The sequence below is a fragment of the Leuresthes tenuis genome, unplaced genomic scaffold, assembly GCF_036924035.1.
Source record: "Leuresthes tenuis unplaced genomic scaffold, fLeuTen1.0.hap1 SCAF_4, whole genome shotgun sequence".
NCBI lineage: Eukaryota > Metazoa > Chordata > Actinopteri > Atheriniformes > Atherinopsidae > Leuresthes > Leuresthes tenuis.
Window position 1 is genome coordinate 36,224,741 of NW_027325358.1, and position 20,165 is coordinate 36,244,905.

At 41.7% G+C, this 20,165-nt stretch overlaps 1 protein-coding gene across 5 annotated transcripts in view; it reads left to right on the forward strand.

Annotated features, from left to right (window-relative positions):
- The window catches only part of usp34 (ubiquitin specific peptidase 34), a 60,064-nt gene that overhangs the window by 11,007 nt on the left and 28,892 nt on the right, over positions 1 to 20,165 (forward strand). For all 5 annotated transcript variants that reach the window (XM_072383637.1, XM_072383639.1, XM_072383638.1 and 2 more), the window contains exons 4-32: positions 1,372 to 1,422; positions 4,017 to 4,166; positions 4,475 to 4,542; positions 6,363 to 6,555; positions 6,668 to 6,729; positions 6,845 to 6,926; positions 7,106 to 7,198; positions 7,489 to 7,614; positions 7,763 to 7,892; positions 8,046 to 8,179; positions 10,006 to 10,709; positions 10,876 to 11,090; positions 11,233 to 11,348; positions 11,794 to 11,921; positions 14,487 to 14,576; positions 14,893 to 14,988; positions 16,135 to 16,217; positions 16,564 to 16,718; positions 16,926 to 17,039; positions 17,154 to 17,253; positions 17,453 to 17,615; positions 17,717 to 17,843; positions 17,997 to 18,147; positions 18,250 to 18,350; positions 18,498 to 18,713; positions 18,982 to 19,107; positions 19,194 to 19,316; positions 19,860 to 19,943; positions 20,073 to 20,159. In XM_072383637.1, coding sequence (XP_072239738.1) covers positions 1,372 to 1,422; positions 4,017 to 4,166; positions 4,475 to 4,542; positions 6,363 to 6,555; positions 6,668 to 6,729; positions 6,845 to 6,926; positions 7,106 to 7,198; positions 7,489 to 7,614; positions 7,763 to 7,892; positions 8,046 to 8,179; positions 10,006 to 10,709; positions 10,876 to 11,090; positions 11,233 to 11,348; positions 11,794 to 11,921; positions 14,487 to 14,576; positions 14,893 to 14,988; positions 16,135 to 16,217; positions 16,564 to 16,718; positions 16,926 to 17,039; positions 17,154 to 17,253; positions 17,453 to 17,615; positions 17,717 to 17,843; positions 17,997 to 18,147; positions 18,250 to 18,350; positions 18,498 to 18,713; positions 18,982 to 19,107; positions 19,194 to 19,316; positions 19,860 to 19,943; positions 20,073 to 20,159 — 4,068 coding nt within the window. The remainder of the gene's footprint in view (positions 1 to 1,371; positions 1,423 to 4,016; positions 4,167 to 4,474; positions 4,543 to 6,362; positions 6,556 to 6,667; positions 6,730 to 6,844; positions 6,927 to 7,105; positions 7,199 to 7,488; positions 7,615 to 7,762; positions 7,893 to 8,045; positions 8,180 to 10,005; positions 10,710 to 10,875; positions 11,091 to 11,232; positions 11,349 to 11,793; positions 11,922 to 14,486; positions 14,577 to 14,892; positions 14,989 to 16,134; positions 16,218 to 16,563; positions 16,719 to 16,925; positions 17,040 to 17,153; positions 17,254 to 17,452; positions 17,616 to 17,716; positions 17,844 to 17,996; positions 18,148 to 18,249; positions 18,351 to 18,497; positions 18,714 to 18,981; positions 19,108 to 19,193; positions 19,317 to 19,859; positions 19,944 to 20,072; positions 20,160 to 20,165) is intronic.

Below are 20,165 nucleotides of genomic sequence, written 5' to 3' on the forward strand. Positions count from 1 at the left end.
TTCCTTGAACAGTCTGGTTGGGATTGGGTCTAACATACAAGTTGATGGTTTAGAAGAGACTATTGCTGTTGTTAGCTCAGAAAGATCAACTGGACAGAAGCTGTCTAAATACAATTCAGGTTCGAAAGATACTTCTAAAGCTGCTGGACTTGATGATACATCAGTGATAATAGTGGGAAGGATTCCATTAATCTTCTCTCTGATAGAAACAATTTTATTGATAAAGAATCTCATGAAATCATCACTGCTGAGAGTTAAAGGAATACATGGCTCAACAGAGCTCAGACTCTTTGTCAGCCTGGCAACAGTGCTGAAAAGAAACCTGGGATTATTCTTATTCTCTTCTATCAATAATGAATAATAAGCAGTTCTAGCTTTATGAAGGGATTTCTTATACATTATTAAACTCTTTCCAGACTAATTGAGACTCTTCTAAATTAGAGGAACGCCACTGTCTCTCCAGCTTTCTTGCAGTCTGCTTTAAAGCACGCAGCTGTGAATTATACCAAGGAGCCAACCTCTTCTGACTGATTACCTTCCTTTTCAGAGGGGCAACATTGTCCAGTGTTGTACGCATTGAAGCTATAGTGCTGTCAACAAGAGAGTCAAGTTCTACTGGAGTAAAATTTAGGTAGCAGTCCTCTGTCATATCTGCACATGGCAGTGAAGGAAAGGATGATGAAATCAACTCTTTAAATCTGGTTACTCTGATAGATACCTTCTATATGTAAAATTCTTCTCAGAAGCCGTATAATCAAATAATGGGAGCTTAAAAGTTAAGTTAAGTTAAAAAGTTGCTGCTGTGGTGAAAGGGGAAATGACAGAAGCCTAGTTGGTGGCCGACACCCATGCACCTTGGAAGATCCTCTGCAGGCTGCCCGGGGGACGGCTGCAGAGATGAGAGGACTGCAGCTTTGTTTCTCTGATGCACACCTCTAACAATGGATCTGATGGAAGTGTTCATACGGATGACATATCCATGGTCCCGCAAGAAAGCATTACTGCTTGATGAGAACTATGTTGATAACTTTCAGTACATGCACACTGAAGAATGAATGAATGAAAAAAGTTAGCATTACATTTGTGGCGACTACGTACCTAGTCAGGATTGGTCAATTTGTTCCTTCATACTTGTTGTTTGCTTCCAAAACGAGCTCAAGGGTGTGAACACTCATGTTTATTCTTTTTTTCATATTATAAACCCCTTTTTTTCTTTCCTTTAAACAAGCTTTGGAAAGTGGACACTTAACCTCAGAAACCTATGAATACATTAACTGAACAGCATTTAGATGACTCTTTAGTTAATAAAAACATTTTGTTCCACGCAGATTTTCAGACTTGGCTATTAACATATGTTTCTTCTCTCCCTAGGACATATCTGCTCATGAAAGCAACATCCTTGGCTCCTTCTGTGACATGAACGTAAGAAATATTTCTTAATTATACCCACTTAAGTTTTTTCATAGTGCTTGTATTTAGCTCTAACTTGGTTCTTCTTAATAAACTTTTACCAATGGCAGGAAATGATCCCGCAATTTTTTTTTCTAATTTAGTTTCCTTTAGGCATTTTAAACACTTGAAAATTAGTCTCAGTCCTTTTCATGAGAAGAATTAGAAGAGTCTCACGAGTTACTGCTTTGTTTTTCTTTTTATTCGGAAGCTGCAGGAACAAGTTCTTGTTCTTTACTTAACAATTGTAGAGCATTCCCAATAGGAGAGAAGATGGGGCCAGGAGTAATGAAAACTAGATGTTGGCTGTGGTTATTTTAAAGATTTGCTGGAAGAGAAGAGCACATAAAGGTCCTGCATGTGCATACAGCTTTGAATAAACTTTTGCAATCTTTCTGTGTCGAGGTCACATGTGCTTCTTTGTAGTTAATCATATTTTGTGCTTTATCCTTTTTGCCATGATACCTGTTCTCGACCCCTCTTGACTCGAGCTAACTTTAAATTGGTCAGTGTAATTGATCAACACTTGGCTTCATCTTCGAGGCCTTTGTTCATGGGTTTTTGGAGGACTGCACACCTTCAGTCTGTAAGGGCTGAAAGCGATGCGGACAGAAAACTATATCTCACCATAAACTGTCACATGACAGCGAAAGAGGCTTTTTGTTACTATCTGGGATCACTGTGAACATGCTACGGAAATCAAGTTTATCAGTTTTGAACAGACACAGGAATATATTAGCAAAAAAAGAATAAACAAACTGCCTGGTCTCCTACTTTGGAAAATTGTTAATGGTCAGTCGCAAATATCTTGAAAATTAGCTGCAACAGTTTTCTCCACTTATGTTTCAAATGTCAAAAATAATAAGACACTGCATTAATTTAAGTTGTATAGCTGGTTGCAATCATTCATTCAAGACAGTGTTTCTTGGAATTTGGGACAGTTGATGTGTGGACGTGAACTATTTAAAGCGTTTCCTCGCCTGGCAGACACTCTTTGTAAGAGTGGATTACCGTCCTCCTTAAAGCCATAGCTGTACCTGACAATTCACAAACGGCTGTCTTTGTATTTTTCAACAGGAGGAAAGTTTGGCCATTCACCACCTTTAGCCAGCATTTCCTTGCTCACTTACCAACCTTTCTTTCTGCATCGTCCTCAGCCCCCTCAGATGGCCACATTCTTAATGCAGATGTGCAACCCTCCAAAAATCCAACATGTATAGGCTCCGGCGATGACTTTACATCTTAATCGAGTGTTGATTTGTTGAAAGTTGGCTTGAGCCTGTTAGATTTGGGACGAGCCGTGGACAAGCAATTTCACAACAAAGAGGATGAGGCACCAAAAACCATAGATTGCAAAGAAGCACATGTGAAAAGCACAAACAGCTGCTGCACTGGACAACCTTCATTAACTCAACACTTAATTCACAAAGCAGATCTTTGTCCATCTCGATTTCTGTCTTTTCCACAGCAGAACAAAGCTAAAGGAACAGCAACGGCTCTAACTAACACAACTAAGAGGCTCTTAGTTGTGTTAGTTAGAGCTCATATTGTTCCACATATCTATGAGACTGCTCCCATGTGCTAGCAAAACGTGCTATAACATGTAGACATGCTTTTGTAAGGCATCAATGGAGAGCGTACACAGTTCTATGTTCAACCCTGAAAGGTAGCGCACGCATTAAGGATTTCTTCCACACGTCAACAAAGCACAATTTTCACTGAAGGACATGACAGGGCATGACAGGAGATTTTACTGGCTGTAAAACCGTAGTATACCATGACACTGGCCCGTGCCCTGGTTGATATTTAACATCTGAATTGGCCAAAGAAAAAAGAAAAAAAGAACGAAAAATTCCTTGAAAGGTTGCAAGCATCATGATTAGCCTTCACTGTGAAACAGCTGTTAGTTTGTTAGGGTGTACAGTTATAGCTGGCCACTGATTGTAGGTGTAAAACTCATCTGTTACTTCATAGGTTCAACGTGAAGACTCTTACACAGAATCTGTGTAATCTTTTGTAATCTGTGAACTTTTTACACAAAAAGAGAACTCAACCTTATAAGGTTATCATTTTTTTCCTGTCATCTCTGCTGTGTGGTTTGACTCTGGTCTAATTAATTTCTGTTGTATAGAAGATCTTGAAATAATTTGAATAAATTTTTATTGATCCAAAAGGAAAAACTCTGTCTGCACAAAGAAGAACCATCACCAACATGTCTATGTAATGTGAGAGGTCATCTGATCAGTTATTAAATCAGTGGAATCTTTATTGTCGCTGTATCATGGTTATTGAATTAAATACATTTATCTGTGTCGGCAAGTATCGCCAACATTTCTTTCCCTCTGTGGTTATCTGTCAGTGCCTACATTACCAAGATGTGCTAACCCTCAGAATGCTTAGCATGTTGTTTTGTATGCTTTGTTTCTCTGTAGATAAAGTTATTGTCACCCAGAGAGCAGTTATGTTTCCTTAAATGATTACTGTATTGGATAGCTTTCTGCCCAAATCTTTGTGTGTTGATGCAAAAATGAACTGGCTGACTGTAAGTCTGATGTGTTGTTGATCAGGATGTGGAGGTGCCCCTTCATCTTCTGCGTTATGTCTGTCTGTTCTGCGGGAAACACGGCCTCTCTCTGATGAAGGAGTGCTTTGAGTGGGGCACTCCTGAGAGCCTCCCCTTTCCCATCGCCCATGCCTTCATCACCATAGTCTCTAATGTGAGTCTCTTTAAGTGACCAGTGACTTTCCTGTCCAGACTAATAATTGCAGCTCAGATTCTAATACCTCTGATATTAATCACTGCTAGATTAAATCTGGAACAGTTAAAAAGCACTACCTTCACAGAGTTGATATTTTATTTAAACTTCATGATTATTCTGGAGGTTTGTGGTGCAAATGAATTGTTTCTTCTGCACTTTATGCTGTGATTAGTTGCCTCAAACTCATGTTTTACATATCAAGTAGCAGTGTAGTTTGTGAGTGTAATGTTTGGTAATTTGCATTTTATTTTTGGACCTTCCCACAGATACGAATTTGGTTGCACATTCCTGCGGTTATGCAGCACGTCATACCGTTCCGCACCTATGTAATACGGTGAGTTTCCATAGGTTAATAATAGCTGTAATCCGTGACAAAGTAGGGGAGCACACGCTGGTTAATTTGACAGGTTTAGACTCCAAGTCTAATTAAGCATAGACAAATAAGCAATTCAAAATGTAGGCATTTCCAGTTAAAGATCTTTATCCATAGTGCTGATCCAAGCTAAGATTGAGGATCTGCTGATCTGATTTTCTTAAAGCACACTGAAGCAAACGACACATCACAAGTACATTAAACTTTAATGATTAAAGTTATTGAAACATTTTTTAAATGAAGAAAACCTTGTAAAATTCATATGAATAAGATGTTTTTACAGACCGCTCTTAACAATTGTGTAAAGTGAGCATGAGTTTTCAGTTATTTTCAAACAAAACTGCAATGTCAAATAAAAGTTAAAACTGGGGAAATTTAAAATAATAGTTTTTATTGTAAAATTGTAATTCTTATGTAATGATTTAGAGTGTGGCCTTTTATGTTGCAGTCATTGAACGCAGCATGTCTGGGCTACTGTTGAATGCTTCACTGGAGCATACTATTGTGTTGCTGCCCTCAAGCGTCCATTTTCCACTGATTCAGTGATACTGGTGCATTGCAGATGTTTTATTCATGCGAGAAAAATACTTACTGGATATGTATTACCAATGTCATAATAAGAAATGACATTGGTAACTGCATCTTCATTAATGTGTTGATTAGCTTACATTGAGCGCAGCTGATATAAAACAACAGAGACAGGGAGCTGATGTGTGCTTGTTGACCCCGATACCGAGCAATCCAAAAATGCTTTGATTAGGACTTTAATCCTTAATCACCAATTTCTAAGAAGTCTTCCCTAGAGTAGACTTTGGGAAAGCATTGAAGGTTTGGCACAGTTCATATTATAACATCACAGAGTTACAGAGTTACAGCGAGACAGTGCTTTTTTCACACATTCACGCACCCGTGGACACATGGGGTTCAGTGTCTTGTCCGAGGAAACTTCAGCATCTGGTTTGGAGAAGTCGGGAATTAAACTGCTGACTGATCCTCCTCAACTACAGTGGCCCCTCGTTTGATCTTGTTTTAATTAGCAAAACTCAAGCTTATTTAACGTAACTGTCTCTCGCTGAGAGTTCTCCCCCTTCTTTGTTCTCAAAAATAATCATGATCCCGTAGCACTTAAAATAAATAAATAAATTTTTAGGGAAATGCAAAACACAAACGGAACAACACAAGAGCTCTCTTGTTTCATTATAGTTGTATATTAACATCTTAAAAACGTGTTATTTTGGTGGTGTTTCTAGCTGTCATGTCAACAGAGGGCAGATCAGCACATATTCTGACATCAAAGCAAGAAAATAATGCCGCAAAGTGTGACATGGCTGGCCAAAAACCTCAGTTATCCTGATACACGACAGCACTGTAACTGCAGGATTTAAATATTATTATCCTGGCTGGAGAAAATCAAACTATTCGTGTCAAGGGGTCACGAGTTGCGTTTGCATGTGGACGATAGCCACAAATACATCAAAAAATCTGCGTTTGTCAGAAAACGTATTTGGCCTAAGAAAGGTGTCTCAAATTTATTGTGGTTCAAAAGAAGATTTTCAGTTGCGAAACTCAATTCTTGTTCTGTTAGTACAGTCAAGTTATTTTGAACTATTATGTCTTTGGTGTCGATGAAAAAGTAGTCACAGTGGTGTTATGTCATTGCATGCTGACCAAGTCACTGAAATCCTTAATTGTTAACATTCCTATATAGAATATTGGGAAACGTATCTTTTTGGTAGTTTAATCTTTTGACAGTGATGGAAATATTGGATTTTTGTCTGCAGGTATCTGTGTAAGCTGTCGGACCAGGAGCTGCGACAGAGTGCTGCACGCAACATGGCTGACTTGATGTGGAGCACAGTGAAGGAGCCGCTGGACAGTGCCCTGTGCTTTGACAAGGAGAGCCTGGACCTTGCCTTCAAATACTTTATGTCTCCCACTCTTACTATGCGGCTGGCGGGACTCAGCCAAATCACAGTGAGTAACACTGCAGACATGAACAAACTCACCCGCACACCACCTCATGGGAAATGTTTTCCGTAGATGTTTAGTGCATTCGTGTTTTAACTCCGTGTTTGTGTTTCCTCAGAATCAGCTCCACACCTTCAATGATGTGTGCAACAACGAGTCTCTTGTCTCTGACACAGAAACGTAAGTTAACTGTAAGAATTACATCCATGAGCTGCATCTGTGGAGCGCACATTATCTACTATAGTACTTCATTGAATGTTACTGAACATTTCAGTGAGATTGTCCCTCCTTTCAGGTCCATAGCAAAGGAACTAGCCGACTGGCTGATCCACAACAACGTAGTGGAGCACATATTCGGACCTAACTTGCACATTGAAGTGAGAATTTTGATCCTGTTATGTGAACAGCCTTCAACAGGTTTATGTTGATGTTTCACTGGGTTTAACCTTCTTTATTATATTCCATGGTGTCCTCAATGTAAGCTGTACCCTCTGGTTATTGTAATCGAACAATGTGACAGACATGAGAAAGTAGAAGACATGTGTTTGTTTTCTAGATCATCAAACAGTGCCAAGTGATCCTTAACTTCTTGGCTGCTGAGGGTCGACTCAGCACACAGCATGTGGACTGTATTTGGGCTGCAGCTCAGGTAAGACAAGATAGATGTTCTATAAACCTGATTGTTCTCAGCTTCCCTTTCATTGACCTGGTTTTTTACTCTTTGGAAACGTATTTAGTAGAATGATACATTAGATGGATAGAATTATTATTGGGTTGATGAACACGGCAGATACGAGCAGCAGTGTTGGCTGGTTTGCTTCTTAGTTCTGGATTAAAAGAATGTGCATTTGTAAAAAACATTTGTACGTGGTTTAGGTTCATCAGTCTAATATTTGCTCCCTTGATATAAAAGCATGTATTTTGTTTTTATGTTATTAGCTGAAACATTGCAGCCGCTACATCCACGACCTTTTCCCATCACTCATTAAAAATCTGGACCCAGGACCTCTCCGTCATGTCCTAAACCTGGTTTCCACTCTGCATCCGAGTGCCCACACTGAGCAGGTGCTGTACAGACTCACACAGCCCTGAAAATAAGCCCAGAAATCTAAACTTTACCAAACTGTGTGTTAGGATGCAAAGATTTTCAGAGGTCTCTGTTTAGTTGTTTTTCCACCCAGGCATCAAAATAATGTATCTCCTTTTTCCTCAGACGTTGTACCTGGCCTCGATGTTGATCAAGGCTCTGTGGAACAATGCCCTAGCTGCAAAGGCCCAGCTCTCCAAACAGAGCTCTTTTGCCTCCCTGCTGAAAACCAACATCTCCATGGGGAACAAGAAAGGTCAGCCTGGATTCTCTTAGTTTGAAGCCTGTAAAAGCAGTAATGTCATATATTCTCAGGTTTTGAAAGAGCACCACTTGCTCATATGTGCTTGTTTAGTTTGGGAGACAGCTTTTTGGGTGGGTCTAAGTCCTTAATTTTGTCTGGTGTCAGGTTCAACAGCTGCTAGTCCAGATAGTAGTGACAACAGTGACACGCAGCACAGCGGAGGCAGTGACATGGAGATGGAAGATCAGATGATGGTGACTGGCAGTAAGAGGAGCCAGCAGAGGCTGTCGGATACAGAGGTACATTCACAAACTTGCATGAAATGTTAAAGATTGATACAATTAAACCAAGGTGTTCACACTGCAAACAGTTCATGTGTTGGTAAATAATGTTTTATGCATTTAGCAGACGCTTTCATCCAAAGCGACTTACACTGGCGGGCAGGTAGGCTATGGAGGTAGTACCTTTGAACCCAGGTCTCCCACATGAAATGTGGCATTCTCGCTACAAATAGCTACTTTTTCCAGCTGTAGACTTTGATGTAGGATGTGTCTGTCAAGCTGTCAGCTGCCTGAGCTGCGGCTCATTTTCTCAAGAGGAGACGTTTAAAGGGTGTAGGTCTACTCACACAGTAGGATCCTCCATCCCAGACCCTTCCCTTTGCCTGTATATTTTTCGTTTGAATTGAAAATGTGTGGATTTGGCTATAACATTTAGTAGCTGGAATATGTCCTCCACAGTTAAGTTTGTGCTTTTTTGTAATGTCCTGTCCATCCTAAGGTATTTTTTAACTATGTTCAGTGTGGCTTCCGCTGATGTTTTTGTGAACAGTGATGACACGTCATATGATATGAACATTTCATCCGGTTTAACCTTCAAGTTGCTCTGTTCTGGTGCCAGTTGTTTTGAGTTATTCTATTTTTGTTCAGTCTGACCTAAGAGAGGTTTTATGATCTCTACCAAGGCTTTCGGTAGCTTTTATGTGACAGAGCCCACGCTGTCCACAGTAGGGCACAGCAGGATCCCTGGTTTGTGTATTTTGTGTATAAAGTGATTATATGAGTCCTTATCTGTCTTGCCCATCTGTAGTTATTTTTTCATTGGGTCTTTCAGTTTCTTTTTCTTTTCCTCTGTTGGGTCCTGTTCTATGGCTTGGTATGTGTTGTTGTCGTCGCTGAGCATAAATTCCATCTGTTCCTCATATTGTTCAGTGTCTGCTGGTAGGATCCCGATGGATAGGTCTAGATGATACCTGCATGGCTCTCTGCTTCACTTGGGCTACATTTGACTGTTGTGACTTGACTTACTTTTAACATCACCACTACTTCATTTCATAGCTCTGCTTTCTGTCCTTGATCTTGAATCCTTTGACATGCTAACTCTGTGACTGCTATGCAATCTTCACATGGAGTGTCTTTCGTCATTAGAGTATATTACGTTCCATTTCTGTGGGGTTGCTTTTTGATAGGTTACATATCCATCTCTCCTTTGCAGTCTCCTGATACTTCCCTGTCTCCCTTTTTAGCAGATTGTCCAATAGGGATGGAGGGGTTTTCGATCTGATCGTCTATCGCGATCGAAGGGACGATCTTTTTTTCAAATGGCGATCTTTAAGGCGATCTTGAATTAATTTATTGCCATAAGATGTTAAAGAAAAAATCTCTAGAACCTGCGCTTTACTGTGTACTTAAAGATGCTTCTCATGGAGCAACATGTGCATAAGGAGCCCTTTGATCTGTGCAACCGAGGAGTGAATATTAAACTCTTAATTAGACCCTGTTGCATCTTTTTTTTCCGGAGGTTCGCACCATGGACACAGGCTTCTCTGCGCCACAAGTGGTGTGCTGTATTATCTTTCTCGCGCCAGGCAAGGTTTTTTTTGTTTGTTGGGTTTTTTAGCTGACGTAACTGCCCTCTCTGCGATCGGATTGTCTATCGGCGATCGACAGTGACCACGATGGAACGATCTGAAGACGGGCCCAATTTCACATCCCTATTGTCATTTCTAAATAAAGCAATGAAAATTCACCCACTGAATGATGGAAAGCTGTAACTTTAACTGCTTAATTAAACCAGCTCTGTCACTTATTTCAGGCTTTATAAAGGGCATCTGTTGTTTCCTTAGGAGTCTATGCAGGGCAGCTCTGATGAGACGGCTAACAGCGTGGAGGAGGGCAGCAGTGGGCCAGGCAGCAGCAGTGGCCGCAGCGAGGCCTCCAGTAATGAAGCTGCCTCGAGCCGAGCCAGTCAGTCAGCTGGGAGCCCTGGCAGTGAGATGCACTCTGATGACATGGCAGACAGCGAGGCCTTAAAAGAGGAGGAGGAGGATGAAGAGGAAGACGAGGATGAAGACGAGGATGAGGATGAGGAGGAGTGTGAAGGGAATGGCTCAGGGGTCAAAGGCAGCCGGCAGAAGGAGGCCAGGGAGCAAACTGAGTCGAGGAAGAGGAAGGCTGAGGAGGCTCTGGGTGAAGGCATGAGTCATGGGGTGGGTCACCCCTCGGGCGGAGGAGTCAAACCCAAAGGCCTTCCCTTCAATCCAGACACTTCTGCTGTCATGGTCACAGCAGTGTCGACCTCTTTAGAGGGCCATATGAGGATGCTGGATGCTTGCTCTGCTTCATCATCTGCTCGGCCTGGGGGGACAGAGCCCCACCCACAGCCAGCAGACATAAGCCCCTCAGAGATGGTCCAGGGGCCACAGGAGCCTCCCTGTATCCCAAGACCTGGGGACTTCCTTGGAGAGGCCATGGGTAGTGAACTCTTCAGCTGCCGCCAATTCATTGGCCCGCAGCATCACCACCATCACCATCATCACCATCATGAAGGGTAAAATTGTAATAATTATGTTTCCTTTTTGTCTGAGTTCATCGAAACCTTCTGAATTAATACCGTTGCGTAGTTGCACATTTCGTTGTCACAGTTCGTATAGTTTTTTGTTTTTTTTAGGAATGTGCTTCTCTCTTTGTTTTTCAAACCTCCTTTCCTCTTTCAGTCCTATGGTGGAGGACATGTTGAGTGCTGATGACGTTAGTTGCAGTAGCTCCCAGGTCAGTGCCAAGTCAGAAAAGAACATGGCCGACTTTGACGGGGAGGAATCGGGTTGTGAAGAGGAGCTGGTTCAAATCAACTCCCACGCTGAGCTCAGCTCCCACCTCCAGCAGCACTTACCCAATTTGGCCTCCATCTACCACGAGCACCTGGTGCAAGGTAAGCACACACAAAAATGTGGGTGGTTTGGAATATTAAGCTTATTAGTTTTTAGTCTTTGTTTGAATTTCCAAAATGTGACCAAAGGTCACCCTACCAGAACCAAAAAGGCTGACTTTGTTAACAGTGTGTATTTCTGCAGGTCCAACTGTTCATAAACATCAATACTCCAGCCACGCTGTGACTGACATCAACCTGGATAATGTTTGTAAGAAGGGGAATACCCTGCTCTGGGACCTGGTGCAGGACGAAGATGCGGTACGGCATGTCTTTGTTTACAGTGTCTTAGGTTTTTGTAAATGCTTGATAGATGATGGCATCACAACCAGCAAACAGCTGCAAGGCTGACTGACTTTTAGATTTATTGTCAGCTTCAACTTCAATACAGTTAGAACTAGTTGTTGTCATGGTGCTTAATCGAGCTTCAGTCGAGTAATTCTAACAATGTGAGAAATTAATTTAAACATTTAAAATGTTCAGAGGACATAAAATCCTTTTTGTTCATACACTTCCTCCACACCTTGAATATCTACCCTCATCTGGATTTATTTTTAATCTCATGACTTTTACAAGGTGAAGTAATAATATTTCTAATAGGGAACTGCTTGGTCAAAGCTTGACATGCAGCAACATTGAATTTTCTCCCTCTGAGCTTCCATGTTACTCTGTTATTTAATTGAGATTTTTTTGCTTTTTTCTTTAGATTCATTTGTCTGAGGGTTTGATTAATGAAGCAGAGAAGCTGCTATGTTCGCTGGTCTGTTGGTTCACTGACAGACAGATCCGAATGCGCTTCATCGAAGGCTGCCTCGACAACTTGGCTCATCATCGGTAAGAACGGCCCAACTGATGTCAAAAAGCATTTTAGATTGCACATATGTCAACAGTAAAGAAATAAAAAATTTAGATAATCTTTGTCAGGAAAAAGCACGACATTTATTTTAAATCGTCATTTTAAATCATTCCTCGTTTTCTTTACCGTATTTTCCGCACTATAAGGCGCACCTAAAAAACTCAAATTATCTCAAAAGCCGACAGTGCGCATTATATATGGACCAATATTGAGCCACAACAGGTCTCGCAAATATGGTAAGCAGCCGCCGACTTCATTTTCTTCCGTAGAAGAAGAAGCCTGCGCGCTGCATGTTGGATATATACTGGTATATATATTTAATTTCCATTGGTTTTTTATGTAAAGACCCCAAAATGGCTCCTATTAAGAGACACGCATATGACGCAGAGTTTAAACTCAAGACGATCAGTCACGCAGAAGAACACGGGAATAGAGCAGCGGCGAGAGAATTTAACATTAACGAATCAATGGTGCGAAAGTGGAGGAAGCAACAAGATGACCTACGCCAGGTAAAGAAGACTAAACAGAGTTTCCGAGGGAATAAAGCGAGATGGCTACATTTGGAGGACAAACTCGAACAGTGGGTTGTTGAACAGAGAGTAGCAGGTAGAAGTGTCAGTACAATCACTATTCGAATTAAGGCAACCGCGCTAGCAAGTGAACTTAGCATTAATGACTTTAAAGGCGGTCCTTCTTGGTGCTTTCGGTTTATGAAAAGACGTAATCTCTCCATCCGCACACGGACTACTGTTTCACAGCAACTGCCAAAAGACTACCAAGAAAAAATGGCCACTTTTCGCACATATTGCAACAACAAGATTACTGAAAAAAAAATCCGGCTAGAGCACATCATCAACATGGACGAAGTTCCACTCACCTTTGATATTCCCGTGAACCGCACTGTGGATAAAACGGGAGCACGTACGGTAAATGTTCGCACCACAGGGAATGAGAGGTCATCCTTCACTGTAGTCCTCGCTTGCCAGGCTAATGGCCAGAAACTTCCCCCCATGGTTATTTTCAAGAGGAAGACTTTGCCAAAAGAAAACTTTCCAGCCGGCGTCGTCATCAAAGCTAACTCAAAGGGATGGATGGATGAAGAAAAGATGAGTGAGTGGTTGAGAGAAATTTACGAGAAGAGACAGACCCGTCCCTGTTGATCTACGACTCCATGCGCGCCCATATCACAGATGGTGTCAAAAAACAAGTGACGAACACTAATTCAACACTCGCCGTCATTCCGGGTGGTTTGACAAAAGAACTGCAGCCGCTAGATGTTGGTGTCAACAGGGCTTTCAAAGCTAGACTGCGAACTGCGTGGGAACAGTGGATGACAGAAGGCGAACACACGTTCACCAAGACAGGTAGACAGCGCCGGACGACATACGCCACCATCTGCCAGTGGATCGTAAATGCATGGGCTGATATATCAGTCTCAACTGTGGTCCGAGCTTTCAGGAAGGCAGGAATTGTCACTGAACTGCTGGACAGCAGCAGCGACACTGACTTGATCAATGACGACTTGGAAGAGACGGAGCCGGGCATGTTGGATCCCGTATTCGCCCGGCTGTTTAATTCCGACACCAAAGAAGAAGAATTCCAGGGATTCGTGGATGAGGAATAACTTAGTAAAGTGAGCTTTACGTGTTTATTTTGTGTGTTGTGTGATATTAATGTTTGAGCAACGTTGAGTTATTGATATATTGTTACTGCTTTGCACTATTTCGAGTGTTACTATATTTTGATTATTATTATTGAATCGAGGTGGTTTAGATGCACATCGAGAAGTATTGCAACGGAAAATGATGATGGAAACACCATAATTCGAATTAAAATCCCCTGATTCGCACAAATGAAAATGGCGCCTGACAGCGCACTTTCACCCCGATCTCTGCTTGGGCAGTTATGGGCATTAAATAACACCTCTTGCCGGTAAAACGTTTACAAGCTGGTTGTCGTGCCAACCTGCAGAAAACTCACACGAGTTAGTAGTTTTCACCAAAGTCTGTACTTTTGATGGAAACGCGCGATTCGAATTTCTTTTAATGCGCATGATTCCCAATGATTCAAATCACTTTTGGATGGAACATGACTACTGGCTTCTCAGGTTAGATAATCAGATTGGTTTACTAACAGGAGAGCTCCAGCTAAAAGCTAGTCAGAATGCGGACACCGTAGAAAGAGTATTTTTAAACATTTTTGCCATAGAATCGTTAGCATAGGCTGTATTGTGGATTTTACCCAGACTGGCCCCACATAATACGTTCCATTTTTCCATACGGTGTTGCAACTCCGACCACAATGAGTCGAACCATGAGCTGCGTTGCTACACAGTTGTACACAAAGTGAACAACTGTCTGTTGTGAAGTGACAGAGTAAAAAGTCATCGGGTGAGAAGCGGGGTACACCCTGAACAAGTCTGTCTTTAATATTGCTTATACAGCAATAACAGGGACTTCTCTAAGTACTTCCATTGTTTTTCCTTTCTGTGCTTATCTCGTTGTTTGACCCTTGTGGAAAATGTCATTCCTTTTCCCCCTCAGGTCAGTTGTGATTTCCTTGCGACTACTACCAAAACTTTTTGGCACTTTTCAACAGTTTGGCTCCAGCTACGACACTCACTGGATCACCATGTATGTAAAGCCGCCTCCCTGCAGAATCACCATATCCTTTAGGTTCAGATCAAGCACAGTAAAAGCTCTGACTATTTCTTTTTCTCTTCTTGTTCTTGCCAAGTTTTCCTTAGATATTAGCTTGCTTATTGCATCACTTTCAAATATTTGTATCCCTGAATATGTGGGAATTAAGGCAAAAATCAAGATTTTCTTTTGAATTTGAAAAATGACTTGACTCATTAATACTAAACAGTCAAAATAATTTCACTCTTCCATGTTAAAGGAGCAAATCAAATTTCTCTTCCCGATCTCTTTACTTTTTTGGTTTTGTCAGGTGGGCTGAGAAGGAGCTGCACATGATGAAACTGTTCTTTGACAACCTGCAGCATTACATCCACGAAGTGCGAGAACACCAACACAAGTTTGCACTGTGAGTCTGTCAACTCCTCACCTTATTCAGAATTCAAACTTCGGTTTCCTGCAACGACTAGTTATGAGGTAGTGTTATCTCTGTACACTCTGAACAGCCCGCACTGGAATTCAGTCGAGTTAAACTTGAACTTAAAACCTCAACTTCAATACTAGAGTTAAAAGATGATCATCATAGGGGTTTGGAGTTTTTTCAGATGATAATTTAAATAATCCCCACACGACCTAGTAAAGCTTTATTACCTGTTGAGCAGTCTTTGCTCTTTTAAGCTTGCTGTCATATTAATCGCATGATGTGCGATTGCTCAGCAGTGCCATATTTTTGGAGTAACCTTAACAGCAGACAAGGATTTTGGAGACTAATGTAACCACAACTGAAGACACTTGTTATTCGGCCACATCAGATTCTGTTGAACGTCATACGTTTGTAGCTCTCATCCTTGTGTGACTTGTGTTGCTCAACACACTTCCAGTCGCTTGCTATGTGCCCTCTGTAATAGGGATGGGAATTGTTAAGAATTTAGCAATTATGGTTCCATTATCGATATCGATTCGGTTCCTTATCAGTTCTCTTATTGATTCTCATCCAGTTATATAGTACAAATGGCTTTGGTTGCAGTGCACTTTAATTTCAAGTATGCACCAACATGTTATCTATTTTCGTCATTTTACTTTTCCCGCCTCGATGAAAGGGGCAGCTGCAGGTATACCGACCGGAGCCTCACTCTTGCAGTCCTCGTCAGCTAAATGTTAATATCAGATGGAAATTTTACGTTGCAGACATTTTGAATGCAGACGAGAGTGACGACAACTAGTTTTGTCCTTTTTGGTGAAATCTAACCAGACTTCTGCCTCGACGCCATGTTGGAAAAACATTCTGAGCCAAAATATGAAGTGTGCACATGACATCATTGCACAAATGCGCCAGACGTTAGCGGAACCTATAAACAGGATCGTTACGCAGGGGGTTTAACGATTCCATGGAATCGAACTACTGGGAGCCATCCTTACTCTGTAATACTTACCTTGTTCACCTTAAGGATATTTGTGTACTGTTTTGTTTTATACACACAGTTATTTATAGCGAAACTAAATTTTTTGCTGCTAATGCTAACACACAGTGTTCATCAAATGTCTTCTGTTGCAGCTACAGCCACAGTGCAGAGGTCCAGGTCCGTCTGCAGTTTCTCACTTGCGTCTTCTCCACACTCGGATCACCAGACCACTTTAGTAAGTCATTTACTCTGCTCGATGAACCTAATGATTCCTGGTTAGTTTTGTGTTCTGTTAGATTTAGTTTTCACAACAAAATCCCACTACAGTTGTAGAGTCACAGACACTTAAAAGGAAACTACAGGTTTTGTGGATGATCTGTTTCCATCCTCACACACTGAGGGGTGGGATTTATTTATTCATTTGCAATTTCATTACTCGTGAAAAAAACAGATGTCACAAAGGTTGAGGTTTCTATCATTGGGGAAAGGCCATAGTAGCTTTAGCATTAATGAATTTTTTTCACGCTTTTTGAACTGGAACGAGCTGTAATTCTTTGTGTGCATTTGTCTTTGTCTTTCAGGGTTAAGTCTGGAGCAGGTGGACATACTGTGGCATTGTCTAGTGGAGGATGCTGAATGCTATGATGATGCGCTGCACTGGTTTCTCAATCAGGTCCGCAGTAAGGATCAGCACGCTATGGGCATGGAGACATACAAACACCTGTTTCTGGAGAAGGTATGCAAGACTGAGAAGTTTCCAACACCTGTTGGATATCTGATGTCTTTAAGTCTTTAAACTACAGTAGTCTCAGTTGCATAGCTTTCTAGCTGTATGTGTGTGTGTGTATATACACATATGCGTGTGCGTGAGTTTAATGACATCTTCGGCAGCTCTCTGGAACAGCAGTTGTATGTTGATCGCTGCTGATATAATTGTTTGCAGATACCTCAGCTGAAACCAGAAACCATCAGCATGACGGGCCTCAATCTCTTTCAGCACCTCTGTAACCTGGCTCGGCTCGCCACCAGCACACTGGATAATGCTTCCAGCTGCGAGGTGCACAAACCTTTCATATTAAGATTCCAGAAACTGAAACATGCACTTTGATACCTGCAACCATTCATCTTGTTCATAGTTGTAGATGGCTAATTTACTCCTGTGTGTGTCCAGCTTTGTGGGATGGATCAGCTGTGGGGGATTGCTCTGAAAGCCCAATCTGCTGACATCAGCCGTGCTGCAATCCAGTATATCAATTCCTATTACATCAATGGTCAGTAAACTTGTGTTTACTCATAGACCAGTTCCTAACACCCTGTAACTGTTCTGACATGGAATATTTTCCATATTACCTAGCAAAATCCACAAAGTTGAAGTTAGTGGGTTAGAGAAAAATTTGTATCTCAATGAATTAACGTTATTCCTTAACAGTTGACTGTGGATTTTAGAAAATTCTAATTTTGTGTCCACAGCTGGTAAGACTGGCTTGGAGAAGGAGCAGGAGTTTATCAGGAAATGTATGGAAAGCCTTCTGATTGCTTCAGCTAACCTGGAAAAGGACGCTTACTCCAGCCTGACGAGCATCGAGAGGGGGCTGCTCATGCTCAAAACTCACCTGGAGGCCTTCCGACGCAGGTACATAGAGGATTAAAAGGGGACCCATAAAAACAATGTTGAAAATGACTTTATACAATATAAAAACCACCCTCCCATCCTCTGTGGACCATCTCTGGCAGGTTTGCATACCACCTGCGGCAGTGGCAGATAGAGGGGACTGGAATCAGCAGTCATCTGAAAGCTCTGAGTGACAAACAGTCTATGCCACTCAGGATTGTCTGCCAGCCAGCTGGACTGCCTGACAAGGTGACATTTTTACTTTTAAGCTACAAACTACTAATTTCAGCTACTTTGGACTTATTTGAAACGGTCACATATCTTAAATCTGAGCAATCTAAATCATTAACAGTTTAATTAGAGGATCTAATGCAAGTCTCCATGTTGTTTTGTTTTTTGAAGATGACCATTGAGATGTATCCAAGCGACCAGGTAGCAGACCTGCGAGCTGAGGTGACCCACTGGTACGAGAACCTGCAGAAGGAGCAGATGAACCAGCAGGCTCAACTGCAAGAGTTTGGCCAGGGCAGCCGGCAGCCAGGAGATTTCTCAGGTCAACCATCTCAACTTTTTCTCCTGCAACTGTCTCTGCATCATTTCAGCAGTTTTTGTACTGTTAGGAGCCTGTGCAAGAAGTCTTTTGCTTGTGTTGCAGGTGGTTTGATGGGACCAGTCAGAATGATCTCCTCTGGCCATGAACTCACTACAGACTACGATGAAAAGACTCTACATGAGCTGGGCTTTAAAGACATGCAGGTAACTTTCTGGTTTCTTGCTCCACATCCTATCCTTTTTCTTTCTGATCACACTCGGGTCTAAATATAATGTTACAAAAGCTGCTTTTCATTTCAGTTTTCCTATGCAGATGATGCATCACTATGTAATATGTCTGTTTGATCCCAGATGGTGTTTGTCTCTTTGGGAGCACCGCGAAGGGAGAGGAAGGGGGACGGGGTTCAGCTGCCAGCCTCCTGTCTGCCGCCTCCTCAGAAGGAGCACATTCCCATGCTACTGCTTCTTCAGGAACCACACCTCACCACCTTGTTTGATCTTCTTGAGATGCTAGCATGTTTCAAACCTCCTAGTCCCAACACAGACAAAATCAAGGAGAGCCCACAGGTGGGGACTTAGCAATGGAGGAAAATTAGTGGCGATGTACAGTACATTAGTGTCTGATATACACTGTATTAGTCACTACATGTGAAAAATCTTGAGCTCTGTTCTCTTGATGTATTTGCATCTATAAGATCAGGCATCCGATAAACAAAAAATAAAGGCTGTAAAATGTCTGCAAATCTAAAGCATAATTACCATTCTTTATAACATGGTCTTCTGTTAGGCCGTAAGCTAAGAGGTGTGTGTGTGTGTGTGGGCTTTTTAAATCCAGGGTGCACGGTGTGAGGAACTTCACCTTCATGCAGAGAATCTGTCCCGTCGAGTTTGGGAGCTGCTGATGCTCCTTCCTACATGTCCTAAGATGCTGCATGCCTTCCAGAACATCTCAGACGAAACAGTCAGTCACCATGCTTAGCAAAGCTCTTTCATTACCTTGTTGTTGAATTTGGCAAACACTGTATCACTGCGTTTTCATGTTTGTAGAATGGAGATGGTCTGTGTTGGAGGGAGCTGTTGAGGATCAGGAGTCCCCACAAGCTGCTGTATGCTCTGGAGATCATCGAGGCTCTTGGCAAGCCCAACCGACGCATCCACAGAGAGTCGACTGTGAGAGAGCTGCAACAAACAAAATGGCTTTCATCTTTTTGTTGCCGTTTTTGTGTTATGTGTTACTTTGTGAAGAAAACTAAGCGTAAAGTCGAGATCATGATAAAAGCGGAAAGAGATTTCATTGTAAGATTCTCTTTAGAGATTGTTCCACAGCTTTCAACCGCAGCTCATGGTCTAAATCACTGAATGGAGTTGTTGACTCTGTTGCTTGGACCTTACAAATGTAAGGATAATGCGATCCATTCTTGAATTAAATTTACCATGTAAAGTGGTTGAAAAGCTACTACTTGACTTTTTTAAATTCCCCGTGAAAAAGGATCTTTCACTTGGAGAATTTTTCACAGTCCAATTATAATGACTTTAAATCCTTTTAACTTAATATTTTAACACACAGATACAAATAGTCATTGTCAATACATTTAAAGCGCCTTATTAGATACGGACATGTTCCACTGCCAAGACAAACTTGGAAAATTGATTTTTTTCTTCAATTTGATTTATGATAAATAGTATAGTCTTTCAATCCTTTGTTTTTTCTAGGGCAGCTACAGTGATCTTTACCCTGACTCCGACGACTCCAGTGAGGATCAAATTGAAAACAGCAAAAACACCTGGAGCTGCAAGGTACAGTGCAGCACTAAACCACTGAAAACAAACTGATAAAAGCTAAGCTAGAAAGAAAACCCAGAGGGTACAAATGGCACTGACCCCTGTCTTTAATTGATTTTGCACTTCTCTGATCTGCTGTTTCAGTTTGTTTCGTCTGGAGGTTTGCAACTGCTCTTGGAAATTTTCAGCTCGGGCATCCTTGAACCCAAAGACCAGGAGTCTTGGACTGTGGTGAGA